At 45.3% G+C, this 16,257-nt stretch overlaps 1 protein-coding gene across 3 annotated transcripts in view; it reads right to left on the bottom strand.

The window, feature by feature from the left end:
* Nucleotides 1–16,257, bottom strand: part of MYO5B (myosin VB) — a 295,897-nt gene that overhangs the window by 152,778 nt on the left and 126,862 nt on the right. For all 3 annotated transcript variants that reach the window (XM_081929539.1, XM_081929540.1, XM_081929541.1), the window contains exon 5: nucleotides 2,235–2,391. In XM_081929539.1, coding sequence (XP_081785665.1) covers nucleotides 2,235–2,391 — 157 coding nt within the window. The remainder of the gene's footprint in view (nucleotides 1–2,234; nucleotides 2,392–16,257) is intronic.

Genomic DNA, 16,257 nt, shown 5'->3' with positions numbered 1-16,257 from the left:
CTCAACTAGCCTGGCTGGCCAGGAGACAGTAATGCCGTTTCCATCGCCCAGCTTATGCAGAGGGGTGAAGGAGGGAAGGTGGAGATTTGGGGTGTCCAAGTTCTTATGTTGGAGGGGAAACCGGAAGGGGCCACTCCCAGAATCTGCAAGTGACTAAGACGGACATGAACTTTGTGATTCTGCACTGTATATAGTTTTCACCAATAAAACCTGTAAAAGACAGGTCTTGCCTGGTTACTCACGAGGAACCACCACAGGCACCTGACAATGAATGCCTTCCCCTGAACCCTGAAGAGACACCTCTGCCACCAGAGTCCAATGACTAGTTCACAGACTTCTCAGAAGGATCAGAAGAGTGCTGAGACAATATCCCAAACTACCTAGTTCTGCAGTTGCTCTAAGGTGTTGGTAAGATAATTTGGATGTTCTGCCTCAACTGCACAATCACCAGCTGCAGTCATGAAACCCACCCATAGATCTCTCTCCAAGGTGCTGAACCCACTTTATTTTGCCTTTCTGTGTGCACAGAACCCTGGGATCATCTGCACTTGGGCCGGCTTTCATCCCTAGCGGTAGGCACCCCAATGGGTCAGGATAGTACAATGTGGCAGTTAAGGCTCTACCCAGCTGAAAAAAAGTTCCCCCTGAGCCCCACACATTGCCTCTGTAGAGTTAAGCAGAATGCCCTCCAACCGAAAGCCTGCCTGTTGCCGGCAAAGCTTTCTTTTGCTGAAGACTGATGAATTTTCTCTGCAGCAAAGCACAGTAGGAAAGGGCTTGCTAAAAACGAAATGATTTGATATACGAAAGGTGAAACACAGGAGAACAAAAGAGCATCTTTGAAAAGGGAATATTGATTCTGTTTCGAGACTATTATTGGGGTTGGGATCTGAATTCTTCATTAAAAATGAGCTGGGACAATGTTGACACGAAGTCAAATTTGCAAGCACTGGCTGAGGCTGAAGTTACACAGCTGAAGGCAGCACGAAGGCAGCATTAATCTGCATTCAATCTTCCGAAACAACAACAGCAAGAACAACAACAGAACTTAAGAATAGACTGTTTTGAACCAAGCAAACTTTGAAATTCTAAAAGCGGGTAAAGTACTAAAGACCACTTTCCATGTCATGTGTTGCTGGCTGGAAACCCCTGGCAGCAGGGACAAGTCAGTAGCGTCACAAGCACAAGAGGAGACTGGAACTCTGGTCTGGTTGACTCAGAATAACCCCCCCACCAGCCCTTGCAGATGCATCTGGAAGGGCAATGAGCTGAAACAGGGAATTCGCCAATGAAAAGCCTTCCATTTCCCTGAGGTTCTCCTAACTGTTAATTTCCACATTCTGCTTCAGCTTTCATACAATGTAAAAACCGCTTCCAGAAAACTAATGGAACATAGTGATTGCTTGGTACCATATTTTTCGCTCTATAAGACGCACCAGACCACAAGACGCACTTAAGTTTTTGGAGGAGGAAAACAAGAAAAAAAAATATTCTGAATCTCAGAAGCCAGAACAGCAAGAGGGATCGCTGTACAGTGAAAGCAGCAATACCTCTTGCTGTTCTGGCTTCTGTGATAGCTGCACAGCCTGCATTCGCTCCATAACACGCACACACATTTCCCCTTACTTTTTGGGAGGGAAAAGTGAGTCTTATAGAGCAAAAAATACGGTATTCATTTCCTGATTCAAGGGGGGGGGGAATCTGTTTGCGACCCCCTTAATTCGGAAAGTCGCAGGAGTAAAGTGATGAAATTGGGGGTGGGATACCGCCATGCAGTTCTTCTCTGCTGTTTTCATGGGGGGGCTATTATTTGAAGAACCAACCCAGCATACGGAGCATAGCAATGGGGTCCGCTCCAGATCTGCTCACAATTAAGAACTTTGGAAACGGATCGAGAGGCAGGCCCCCTGCAGAAAATGTTGCATAACTTCAAATATTTTCAGCAACATCAGTTCACTCACACAAATTTGGGTGCTGTAATTTCAAAGCACTGAACGTTTTATAGCTTATCAGTGTTTATTTTATTTCATGCATCTCAAATATTTTCCACCTCTCTCTTTTCGTTTGAAATGTTTTTGTGCTTTTTAATGAAATCTTTCATCTTGTGTTTATCTCTCTCCAACGTGGTGTGGTGACTCTTTCAACAAGGTGTACGTATCGTGACACAAATGCTCTTTCCCTCCCAGATTGCCCCGAAGTAGAAGTATTTATGCCACAGTTGAGTTGGCTCTTACCTCCATGATAGGACTGGAAGCCAGAACTTTCTCTTCAATATTGGTTTCGCTGGAGGAGCCTCCAACAGATGCGAAGTAGCGCATGGCATATTTGGCAGAGACGGTTTTGCCGGCACCAGACTCCCCGCTAACAATAATGGACTGGTTCTTCTCATCCCTGTATGAGGAAGAATGAGGCAGGTGTTACATTTAACCTCTTAACATTGCTCTCTTTTCTTGGCCGGCTCATATCACTTCATATTATCTGCCTCCCATTTGAGTTCCATTTACCTGGAATGGGCCGATGGCTATTTCATTTCATGTAAAGAGTAGAATTGATATCGCAAGGATCTAAACTTCTCAGTTATTTGAAACTTGGTTTATTTATTTCAAAATGTGTCCTGCCTTCCTAACATGTTAAAGGTAGGAAATGGAGAAAAAAAGAGAGCATATTTTCATGTGCGAGCACAAACACACAGAGCTGTTTGCCTCTACATAGCTCCATCCTTATTTCAGACATTGTGATATATCAATATATTGCAATGTTTAGCTGGCGATATATCATGATGTTGAAAACCTGATATCTCCCAGTCCCAACAGCTGATCCAATACATTTTGCCACCCGAGGTGAGGAAGAAGATGGTGCCTCCCATCCTTTTACAAAGGTGACCAGACTGGTATCTGAATATTATTTCAGCGCTAGAAATTAACCACACTCTTTAAATTGGGAAGGGAACAATGTACACCAGTTTGAGATCCTTGGAAGATGGTACATAAGGTGGTACATAAATGTTATAAATAAATCAATCCCTATTTTTGCAAGCCTGCTGGCATACATTGTTTCCCTCACTTTTGTTCTGCATCTTTAATTATTACTATTATTTTTTTAAAAGACCATCCCAGCCAATGAGGGATCACATAGCGAACATGTTCACTGCATGGTGCCATAGTCATGTGGTTGGCGACTGTGAGAAGAGGATGCTGGACTAGATAGGCCATTGGGTTGATCCTTCAGGCTCTTCTTAGGTTCTTAATTAACCCATTAATGTTTAATGTGCTACTAATCCAAAGTGCAACTAATCAATAGATGGTTTTGATTGTGCTTTATTGCACTTAATTGCTTTGATGTTGTTAGCTGCTTTCATGATCAATATGGAAAGAGGGAGAAGAAGTGTCTGAAATAAATAAAAATCTTAAGCAGCAAAATTCCAGATCTTGAAAATACTTGAACAATGTTAAGAATCTTGTCGGAAAGGGACTCATTTTGAGGTGACAGAGGATTCACTGCACTCAGTAGCTCCTTATACCTCCCTGTGATTAGCAAACCCAGAAATACGCAAAATAAGCAAAAATGCAAAAACATATTTAGTCTGCCTGATTAAAGCAGCTCTCCGAGCTTTGCTTACGACCAGCGAGAAGCTGTGGTACCTTATTTATTCAGATTTAGAGACCACCCTACACCACATAGCATGAGACTATTCAAATATTATATTAACATATCATTAAAAGTCTCCTCTTTCCTGCTAGCTTAAACCTGATCCTGAATCAACAACTCAGAACAGATAGTACAGAATTATGATTCTGTCAGTGCAACGGAGGCACAACCCAAGCTTTAATCAGAACCAAGTTGCTTGTGCCTCTTTGAACATCCCCAGAACAGAAACCACAGATTGGCTGGAAGTTAATTTACTGCAAGAACCCTGTGAGGTGGGTTAGGGCTGAGTGGCCCAAGGTCGCACACTGAGCTTCACTGCAGGGCAGGATTTGAACTCAGATCTCCAAGGTCCTACTCAAACACTCTAGCCTCTATGTCACACTGGCACTCTCTCTGCCTTCTTCCTGCCACCTCATTATTGGTATCGACTGCACTTACGGCCTAGGGACACGGGTCACTGTGGGTTAAACCACAGAGCCTAGGACTTGCCGATCAGAAGGTTGGCGGTTCGAATCCCCGCGACGGGGTGAGCTCCCATTGCTCGGTCCCTGCTCCTGCCAACCTAGCAGTTCAAAAGCATGTCAAAAGTGCAAGTAGATAAATAGGTACCACTCTGGCGGGAAGGTAAACAGCGTTTCCATGCACTGCTCTGGTTCATCAGAAGCGGCTTAGTCATGATGGCCACATGACCCGGAAGCTGTACGCCAGCTCCCTCGGCCAATAAAGCGAGATGAGCGCTGCAACCCCAGAGTTGTCCACGACTGACTAATGGTCAGGGGTCCCTTTACCTTTACCTGCACTTATGACTGCTCATGTCTTTCCTCCCATGGATTTGTTTGGATTTATTTGTTGCCCCCAAGATGGACCACGAGGTTGTGGTTGCCAATGAAAAAAAAGGGAGGAGAGGCTGCCTGTTTCCCACCTCCTCCCTTGATTTCACCAGCTCTAGACCAAGTGAATGAGGCTTGTAGGTCTGAGTGTGTGGAGGAGGAATAGCCACACAGCCTCTGCACTGCCGTGTGGAGGTTGGCTCTTCCTGGTGAGCAGCGTTAGAAACTCAGATATATAATATAGGAGCCATATCACTCCTTAAACAAAGGTTGCAGACACCAAAACTAAATGTCTAGTTGCCATTTTGGAGCAAGACAACTCTAAAGTCTTGTTTTTCTAAGGACGGACTGACTACTGTGATTGATTCTCAGTTAAACACCTGGCTAGTTCAGATAACAACCTTGAGCTAGGTTAAGAGCTTTGAGAACTTACCGTATTTTTTGCTCTATAAGACGCACCTGACCATAAGACGCTCCTAGTTTTAGAGGAGGAGAACAAGAAAGAAAATATTCTCTCCCTCTCTGCACAGCGCCTCTCCAGCAAAGCGGAAGGAGAAATGGAAGGGGCTCCATTTCTCCTCCCGCTTCGCTGAAGGGGTGCTACGCAGAGAGGGAGGCTCCCACTGCACTCAGGAGGCTTCGGGCGGCTATCCCTAAAGCCAGGAGGGCAAGAGGGATTGGTGCGCACCGATCCCTCTTGCTCTCCTGGCTTTGCTTCACTGGAGAGATGCTGCACAGCTTTCCCTCTCTGCGCAGCGCCCCTTCAGCGAAGCGGGAAGGTGCTCAGAAGGCTTTGGGCGGCTATCCCTGAAGCCAGGAGAGCAAGAGGGATCAGTGCGAAAGCCAGCGGCGTAGCGTGGGTTGTCAGCACCCGGGGCAAGGCAGGTAATTTGCGCCCCCTAACCCCTAACCTGCCACCGCTGCCAGCTTCTTCTTGCTGCTGCCTCGGCTGGGGTATTTACGGTAAGGTAGCCACGGCGGCGGCGGCGAGTCCGTGTCAGGTGATCTGAGGTGAGTTGCCACTGGCGCTGCCGCCCAAACGACGCCGCTTGCCCGGAGGAGGGCAGAGAGGCAAGGAAAATGCAACGTGGCCCAGCCGCTGCAGCAGCAGCAGCGGCGGGGCTGTGAGGAGGGGCTGCCTGGCGCGCCCTCCATGGCCCTGACGCGTGGGGACCGCGGCAAGCGCTGAGAGCCGCTGCCTGCCGGACGCCTTCAGCCCGGACGCGCGCACAGCTCATCGGTTCCGCGAGACATGGGGCTCTGCTACAGCCTGCGCCCGAGGCTCTTCGGCGACTCCGGAGGCAGCGAGCGCCCCCCCCAGATGTTGCACCCGGTGCGGCCGGCCCCCCCCTGCACCCCCACGCTACGCCACTGGCGAAAGCTGCACAGCCTACATTTGCTCCATAAGACGCACACACATTTCCCCTTCCTTTTTAGAGCTTCTTATAGAGCAAAAAATACGGTAAAAAAAGCCCCTTGATCCAGGGACAGTCCATATATATTGGCCTATTCCAACCTCTCTTTCTTAATACATCTGCTGAGGCTGCACAGAAAAGGCAATTTGTTTCCACTGATTCATTCCAATTGTACAGATAAAATATAACTGATAAGAATTCTATAGGGTGGGGAATGAATGTGTGGAAGCAGACCGGGTCCAATGGTCCTCATATGGTGGAGATGTCAGGCGCCATCCTGTAACCCAGGCATCTTCCCTTGGTAACAAGTGGTCGAAAGCTAGGTGAAAAATGCGCCTGGCTCCTGGCTAATTTCAAACACTGCTGGTGAGGGGACAAAGGCTGTCGGTTCTCTTCTGTTATTCCTCATTGCTCAAGATCTAGGCCGCCAGGCATGCCATTCCTGAGATTCAGGCCCAATGTGGCTGAACTTTTGCTCTCTCTCTCTTTTTAATAAAGGGTTTTGGGGCTCTAGGGGCTGAATAACAATGGAAGGAGTGAGTCTCATTCCTCCACTGTGGACCCGATGCTTCAAGATGGCTCTGCTCGGGTGTAGGCCTCTTTCAGGAAGCAGCAATTGCACCCAGAGCCTCATCAGACGTCTCCCTCCCATAGATCTATCCGAGTTCTCCATTTGGCTCCAGACCTGCCGGGACTCACATGAAGGTAGCTGCCTCTGCCTTCGAGAGCTAACAGCCTTCTAGGCAAAACACGCTTCAAGACTCACTGCCCTGGAGAAAATTTAAGATTTGCCATCTACTCTTATAAGCATCATACACAGAGGGCGATTTTTAAAAGAAAGACTGCATGCATTAGAAAACAGAGTGGACTTTGCAGAGTTTCCAAAGATACCATGTGCTCCTTTGAGTCATGGGGAATCCCAAGACTGACAGTCACTGTCTGCTGTCCAAAGTACCCCACCCATTATTTCCAGATGGGACTTTTTTGTGAATCAATCGCCAACATCCCAGGATGAATTCAACTGCCATGCACCATTTAACACTTTGATTTTAAACCAGATGTGTTTCAAGTACCGTATTTTTCGCTCTATAAGACGCACTTTTCCCCTCCTAAAAAGTAAGGGGACATGTGTGTGCGTCTTATGGAGCGAATGCAGGATGTATAGCTATCGCTGAAGCCAGGAGAGCAAGAGGGATCAGTGCGCACTGATTCTTCTTGCTCTCCTGACTTCAGCGATAGCCACACAAAACTTCTTGAGCACAAAAGGGCGTCTACTCAGTGGTGGGACCCTGGACTATGCAACACTCGCTCTACACAGAACTTACCTAGAAGTCATTTAGATGCCAGGCCAAGGGCTTTAAAAACATAAAATTATATGCTGACTGGAGACTTTTAGGTTGCTGCTTTTATGTTGCTGGTGTTTATTTTTAATTATACTGTTTTACACTGTTCTTTAATATTGTTGCTTTCATGTTTATTTTTAATTTGCTTTGTTGCAATGTGAATTTTTGGTAAGTCCTGGGAACCCGGTGAAAAGCAGGAGGAAATCAACTCAAACAGATCAACCAACTACCCCCAGCATCCCATCACAGTGGGTGATTTTGTATTTTTGCTCACAGCTGACAGGAAGGAACAGAAAGTCATTTGCTGCTGCTGGCATAGGTCTGGATGGGTGAAGTCAAACTAGTTCCTCTTAAAACTAACGCTTCAGTTCTCCGAAAAACACCAAAGCAGCAAAGAATTTTTATTTATTACTTGTACTCCACAAGAGATTGCATGCGTTTGCTACACAATTTGGTGTACTGCTCCCCAAGATCCCATATAAAAACCCCTCTGGCAGCCACATCAACAAGCTTAAGGAACACTGGAAAACCCTCCATCATCTTTCCCTTAAATTACGTAGGATAGAGATGGATCTATGGGTAGCAAACCGCTATTGTTCTGCACAAAACAGCAAAAAACAAATCAGAGCACAGACACTCCATGCTCTTCCCATTGCAATAAAAAGCTTTCAACTTTGGATGACGCATTACTACTACATATTGGTCCAGGTTAAGCATTGCAGGAGTTATAAATAAAGCAGTTGTCCTATATGGAGAGCATAGCTCAATGGCAAATGTGGTATTTTAAAGAGAGGAATAAGAACTGTGTCCTGTTCTCCCCACCCCGATCTGTGATATTTCACAACAGGTCAGATGACAAGAGTACCCCCAGCTGCAAAAAAACCCACTGCAGTAGACAGAAACAGACAAAAGGACACACTTCTTCACACAATGCATTAATTGAACTTGGGGAGTTCGCTGCCACAAGATGTGGCGATAGTCTCTAAACTTAGGCAATGCTTTTTAAATTCCTAAAGGGTAAGTTGACCAAAAGGAATCAGCCGTAACAATGGGCTCCTGCAACAAAATGCAGCTGAGCATTCTCACCTAACAGAAATGCTGGGTTCCAGCCAGCCATGTGCTCCTGCAAGATAATCTATTGCATGTTTTTCATTCTATCCCAGTTTTTCCATTGCTGAGGTTAAACAAGAAGTGACGGCCACCCATCACTTTCTTTCCCTGCTTATGGGCTTGCCTTGGCAGAAAAGCAGAATATTTGGCTAGGTGAACTGTCCACATAGCACAAAACACTTTAAAAAGGACAAAAAATATATTCAGCAACTGTCAAGCCCCTAAGTGAGGAATGTAAAAATCCACCTCTCCAGCTAGTGACCCGAGAGAGAGATGAGGTTCCAAATACTGTATTTTTTGCTCTATAGGACTCACTTTTCCCCTCCTAAAAAGTAAGGGGGAAATGTGTGTGCATCTTATGGAGCGAATGCAGGCTGTGCAGCTATCCCAGAAGCCAGAACAGCAAGAGGGATTGCTGCTTTCACTGTACAGCGATCCCTCTTGCTGTTCCAGCTTCTGAGATTCAGAATATTTTTTTTCTTGTTTTCCTCCTCCAAAAACTAGGTGCGTCTTGTGGTCTGGTGCGTCTTATAGAGCGAAAAATATGGTGCTTGCAACCCCCACCCCACCCCCCAATTGCAGGTAGACCAAGCAATACCAAGGGAACTGAAATCTGGAAGCAACAAGTTTTCCAGATCTGCCAAATTCAGGAAACACAGCCGTCAATCTTCCCTGCACATTTCCCCTTCTAAGTGCACACCCGCTAAGGCACACTCACGCATACATATATACAAGGAATCCCTGCAGACAACAAAAGTGATAAAAAGACCCAGCAAACACCATTTGCTGCTAATGCAATCAGCCTGCCAAGATTTATTTCCCCTCCCTCCTGTTTCACAAAAGATTTGCCTGAACAGCTGACCCCTTGTTTGTTCAGAAGCACTCAGCTGGGTGCTTCAGACCTAGCCAAGTTTACAATTTGGATTTGAAAGGCCAGTTTTAAGACATGAATCACAGAATACAATGGTGCCAGCATTCGCAGCCTTCTGCAGGATTTTGAGGGGTCCTGGGCAGGCTGCCTTTGGTGACGGCCATCTCTCCCATGCATACTGCTGCCTGGGCTCCCAGCGGCAATACTGCAACGAGGAGGACATAAGGAATGCATGAAGCAGCCCTCACAGATTAAACGTCATTGCTAGAGCATGTGTGTCGCCTGACACAACCTCTGGCAGTGTACTCTTTGAAATGTGCCACATTCACACACTCAAGCATGAATCATCATGACAAGACATAGAGAAGAGTTTATGTGGAATGGGCAATACAAGATTGCATACTGTTGTAAACAAAAATTGCCCTTTTCCCTTTTGGGGTGTCCAAGAGCCCATATAGAGTCCTTACATAGGTTCCCTATTGGCAGGAGAGAATAACAGAAGCCAACCAGAGAATATTGAGAAGCAAAGCAGCTAGTAAGCTTGATCTTTATTGATCTGTTGCAACAGGGTGCTCACCTCATCCGCAGGAGAGAGGAGGGACCCCGAAAAATGGCGTGCAAGGCCTTATAAAGACTTTTGAAATTCCCACCCTGTAGATCAAGACCACCCCCAGAAACATCATACATACATCACAGAAGGGGTGTAACCTAAGACCACCCCTCAGATACATCACACCTACATCACAGAAAAGGCGGTCTAAAACAGAAATTTGAATATTGTTTTTCTCCTGTTGTTGTTTATCTCCTGTCTGGCAGGTTACTTGATTGGATTTCCTGGGGAGCCTGGCCAGTCTTTTGTAATGATAAATACTTAGTTCCTGGGCCAGGTCACAGGCTCACACCCTATTCATATCTAAAATGTGCCCTTAAGACAGGATTTGTGAGGAAAGAGACAATGGGAGGTTTCCCACTTTGACCTTGCAGAGAAAACATTGGCTCCATTTAGGAATCAAAATGGTTCCAGGTTGGTCTTCCTGTGCTGATCTATGTACGTGCTTGGTTGGTACACTTATGAACATTACCATATATCTAAGACCATAAAATTCCTATCACAATACCCACTTTGTCCACTTGGTTTAGAGAAAAGAAAACTTTGAGGTGACACGAAAGGGTCCCTTCCAGCTCTACAATTCTACAATTCAAGGTCCTGTGCAGCTTTTCTTCTCCTAAACCCACCAAACCTAAGAAAAGCAGGAAAACTGGACAAAGCAGGATAAATCATGGGACATTTGCGGTACTTAAATTTATGTGACCTGCACAAGCTGCAGATTTCGACTTCTCTCACTACAGAATGTTCATCTCAAGCTTCTCAAACCCACTCTTTTTCAAGTAACACAAAGTTACCAAGTTAAACACGACTGATGGCTTTGTTAGCAAGAATATTAACAGAAATTATCTTTCCTGCGCACAGCTAGGAGCTGCCCTCTCACGGCACAGGAGACCAAAGAGATCAAACGCCCACTTACTGGTAATAGCTTCAGCTCCTGCAGCTGGGCAAAGGTGAGTGAGGGGGCTCCCTTATTCTCACGCTAATCTTCAAGGCAGAAAATAACCTTTCCAGATGTCTGCAATTTAATTGATGCCACTAGCTCATGGATAGGCTAATTAAAAAGGTTAATGATGCTTCTTTGTATTCCTACCTTGCAAGCACGTTCCTTCTAGCAAGAGCAAGGGCTCTGTCCCATGGATCTCCAGCCTTTCATTCCCAATTTTGTAAAAAAAAAAAAAATTTTTTTTGCAAAATGCTTCATAGACCATAATACTTCAGATCACCACTTTTTATTGAAGATAAAGAAATGCTCATCTTATCCCGCTTACCCTTAACCCTTACTTTAGACTACTGAAACAGTCAAAACTCAGCTGGTCACCCATGTGGAGCAAGAATTAACCTCCAGGTGACCAGACATGGAATCTCTGGTCAACTAGAAGCGTGTTTAGATAGTTCATTTTCCATCATTCAGAGCCACCAATAGATAAAACTGGGTCTATGTGGACAACACCTGCAGCTTTTGTTCTGTAGTGATGTTATGCACTTGTTCTGAGGTTATGTAAGTTTGGAATAACAGAATAATATTATGGGAGTTTTAGTGGAAGCCACAACGAGGAATCAGAATTGAGACACCAGAACAAGCCAGGAGATTATTGCTACCTAGGCAAAGTACTAGCCTGTACAGGAAGCCCTTATACACTTCTAGAGTCAACAGCAAGCCTGGGTGAATAATATGCATATCTCAGATACTTAGGATTCTCCATTACTTGGAGCATGCCTAGGAAGAGGCTTCAATCTGTGGTCCTGGTAAGGGCAACTGAATGCAGAGATGTGGGCTCCCAGTTCTGGCCTAGGCACCTCCTGAAAGAGCTCATCACCTGCCCTCACCCGATATACCTGTCTGCACTCATGCCTGACAACTCAACCCCTTGCTCTCTAGTTACTGAGTTAAAAAACTCAAGACCAAAGGAGCTGACGTTTGTGCTACAGCTAGGTTTAACAAATGAGGCCCTGCTCCACAAAACAGCTACCTCTGCCTGTTCTAAATGAATCACGGTTAATTACTTTGCTCTACATTCAGGGACTGTGTGTTTCTCATTTGTCTATGTCAGTCTTCAAATGCTTTACACTACGTAGAGAAAACACAGCTCATCAATTCTGAAGTTCCCCCCAAGGGTTTCCCTGAAGGCAACACAAGGAGCTCGACTTGCAAGTCCAGGTTAAATTTGCCATGATTAGGCTAACAAAGGATGGTTAGTCCTACTGTTCCATCACATTTCCAAGGTAGTGAGAAAGTGGCCATAGTGGGGCTTTATGTTCTGCTACCCACTTTTCAAGGTAGGGGATACCAATTTAAGGAAGAAGATTCCACCTAAACATTAGGAAGAACTTCCTGACAGTAAGAGCTGTTCGACAGTGGAATTTGCTGCCACGGAGTGTGGTGGAGTCTCCTTCTTTGGAGGTCTTTAAGCAGAGGCTTGACAACCATATGTCAGGAGTGCTCTGATGGTGTTTCCTGCTTGGCAGGGGGTTGGACTCGATGGCCCTTGTGGTCTCTTCCAACTCTATGATTCTATAATTCTAAGGAAATAAAAAGGCAACAGGTGCAGGTTGCATAGCTGTCAACCATCCCTTATTTGGCGGGACAGCACTGTGTCCCGCTGCTGTCCCTTATTGATGATGTCCCTTAAATTTCCCGGGTTTCAAAGGAAGCAGCTCCTCTCCCTCCCTCCCTGCCGGCCAGGGAGAAGGGAGGCTCCAACTGTGTTGCTTGGCTGCGTTGCTCACCCAATAAGGAGTCTAAGAATGACTGGGGGGTGGAGCTTGCATGCCTTGTGCCGATCAAATCGGCCACATTGCCTGCGGACTCGCCTTTGCTCAGCGCTTCCCAACAGAGAGGTGACGGTTTTCCTTGCTGCATCCCCTTTGCCAGGTTGGAGGGGCTCAGAAGTTGAACATACCTGTGCTGGGAAACTCCCTTATTTTGGCTGCTGATCCCTTATTTTCAAGGCTGCTGGTCCCTTATTTTCAAATCTGTAAGTTGACACCTATGGCAGGTTGTCGTTATGATTAACTATTGTGCTTATTATCACACAAAGTGTTTCATAGGCATTATACTGAATCATAGAATTGCAGAGTTGGAAGAGAACATGAGGATCATCTAATATCCAACCTCCTGCAGTGCAGGAATATTTTCCCCAAAGTGGGGTTCACACCCATGACCCTGAGATTAAGAGTCTCATAGCTCTATCAACTGAGCTATCCCTTATTTATCCCTGTCACAAGGCTAGTCTTAAGGACATCAAAAAAGCTTTAGGGCAGTATTTTCCAACCAGGTGCCTTCCAGATGTTTGGAACTATAACTCCCATCAACACCAGCCAGTGAATACAGGTTGAGGCTGATAGGAGTTTTAGACTAACACATCTGGAAAGCACCAGGTTGGGAAAGACGGCTTTAGGATAAGCAAGAATTCAAGAGTGACTCATACATATCTGAACACAGGAGCAAACTCACTGAGTCACATGTTGGAAGCACTTCACTTGTGTCCTTCAATAATTTCCTTGCGAACTCACGGCCACTGTTAAGTTGTGGGTGAACATATCAGACAACACAGCGATTCTTCAAACAGCTCTTGTTTATTCACAGGCCAGAACAGAACTGAAGGGTTCAGCGAGCCTGCTTATATAGAGCTCCACTAGAACGCAACAGTAACCACTTTCTGTAACTATCCAATCAGTGAACGTCACTTTCAATCCCTTATTTGCATATGTAGACCTGAGTGAAAACTATCTACAGTATCCCCTGCTGGCCCAGGGTGAGAACTTCAGTACATAATACCCACTTTATTTATATTTCTTTATTGGATTTACAAAGATGTTTACCCCGCCTTGTGGGAATCTCTTGCAGATAAACTACAGTGCATGGAGACAGTCAGGTTGTACATCTACAGCAGTGACCAGAGTAGGAATGACCACAGGGACAGAATGTTCAACCATCAAATGGCTGGGTAAACAGGAAACTTGACTCATTAGGGAGGGCATTACACGAGTGGGAGACTACCACCAAGAAGGCTCCGTCACAGGTCACCACCAACCGGGCAACCCCCAGCAACCACATGGCCTTTAGAGCTTCAGCCCTGAAGCTTCGCAATCAGCATACCATGTGAAACTGACAAATTAGACAACTGAGCAATATGGGCAGAATTGGTGAACAACACTGAGGAACAAGCAACCAACCGCACACAGGAAGCTGCCTTTTACACAGTCAAACCACTGGTCCATCTAGGTCAGCACCGTCTACTCTGACTGGGAGTGCTTCTCTAGGACTTCAGGCAAGGGTCTTTCCCCAGATGTACCTAGAGATCCTGGGCAAAACATGTGCTCCACCGCTAGTGCTTTATCTTTGTGAGAAGAAAAAGGCTAAGGAGGAAACCTTACACAAATCTGGAGTCCCTGCACCTTCTATGCTTCCTTCCTGCAACTCCTGCAAGCCAGGCTGGTGCCAAATGTATTGCTCTGCTTTCCTTTGGACCAGGCTCACCCCCCCCGGGAGGTCACTTTGCTAATGAGGCAAAAACAACATGGGAGGCAGCAGCTACAAGTTACCAGTCTGCAGCCACAGCAGGCGCTGTGATTCTCCAGCCATCTGACTTCACCCCAAGAGGCGCACTCTACTGTCTCTCAAGACAGACAGATACCAACAACCACAACCACCGAGTGATGATGTTTTGTGGTGAAACACTGCCCTACGAATCACAGTTCTGGAGGAAAGTGCTAACAGGTTTTTGTTTTTGAATTTTATTTATTTGCTAACATTCTTATATTACCTTGGTAAATGTTGTCATATTACATTACAGGACTTACTATAATATAATTTCCAACATGTACACAAAAATTATATACAAATTTTATATACCTAGAAAGAAAATGAAACAGAAAAAGAAAGAACAAAGAGAAAAAACAAGTCCCCCCCCCCAAATCATATACATACCAACACACTAGACTTCCTGTCTTTCCCGTTGTATATTCCTTTTTTACAAATGAATGTACTCTTATTATTGTATATTTCTTTACATATTATCCAATACATTCCTATATCAATATGTGCTCCTAGTCTTATTTCTCAACTCAGTCTCACTCCAACGTCAATCAAATGCTAGCATAGATAGCGAACCTTTACTGTATTTTTGAACATATGTTTTATATCTATCCCACTTTTCCATAATTTTTTGTTTTGAATCAGGGTATTTGTTAACTGCGCCATTTCAACAAATTCTTGCAGCTTGTAATGCCAGTCCGTTATTGTCGGGGCTTCTTGTTCCTTCCACCCCTTTGCCACCAAAGTCCGAGCTGTGGCCATTGAATACCTCCCTAACGGCCTTTGGGATGTCCCTGCCAACAATGCTTAGCAGGTTTGTAATTCTTCCTAGTTTAGGTAGCACAAATTCCAAGTGAGGGGGATGAAGCATGAACCAGCTCCAAATACGGGGGTCCTAGAGCACCTTATCATCCACATGAGCAATCACAAGAAAAGGTTTCTGGGTGCAGCTAGTTTGATGTAACACAGAGAGACACAGAACACTGTGTTCTCAACTCGCTGAACACTCCCACTATGCTACCCATGTCTGGGAACATGATCATCACCAAGGCAAAACTTCATGAAAGCTTGAGACCTTGACCAAGCAAACCAAATAGAACAGCACCTGAGATTCCAAGGCCCAGCCCAAGAAGACGGCGGCGGCAGGAGCAATCTTGCTGCACCCCCAAATTTTGTTTTATCAAGGCACCAGTTCCTTCCCAAACCCAGCTGGAAAGAACGAGGCGACAGTGGTCAACTGGCACTCTGTTCTCCTCGAGGAGGCAGGAAGGTTCCCAAGGGTTCAGCACTTTGTGACACCCACACAAAAAGCTAGCCTTTGGCAACTGAAACAAAGTGATCAGTGCTACCTGGAGCAGGATTTATGGTGCCTGGCCAACATTCTAGGACAATAGGAGCTGGACATTCAACAGCAGGTATGGACCACCCAAGGTTGGGGGTGGCTTCCTTAGGCAGAATAGGCAACATTGCCAAGAAATGATTGAGAGTTTTGTACAAATGCGCTCATACTGAGCGTGTGAACTGGACCTACACACCACGGATTTGTTGACACCAGACTTCAGGGTGAGGTGGTTAAATGGGAAAAAATGTTGGTTCGCTGCGAATGATTATTGAATGATTAAAGAACAAACAAAGCAATACCCTGACCCACTAATTAGCAAATAAGCAAAACCTCAACCATCCCCTGGTCCCAAAATCATTCACATTGAACCAACAATTTTGAATTGTATTGTCAATGTTTGATTGTTTATTCTTCTTATTCTTCTTATGATTATTAAAATTTGTATACCATCCTTCATCTGTAAATCTCAGGGAGGTTCAAAAAAATAAAAATACAATATAGAAACACAACATACATAATAAAAACAAGAACACCCCCTCCCCCACCTATTT

Source organism: Podarcis melisellensis, assembly GCF_964234715.1.
Source record: "Podarcis melisellensis genome assembly, chromosome: 11".
NCBI classification, from domain to species: Eukaryota; Metazoa; Chordata; class Lepidosauria; order Squamata; family Lacertidae; genus Podarcis; species Podarcis melisellensis.
Note: the sequence above shows the minus strand (reverse complement) of the source record. Positions and strands in the feature narration are given on the sequence as shown.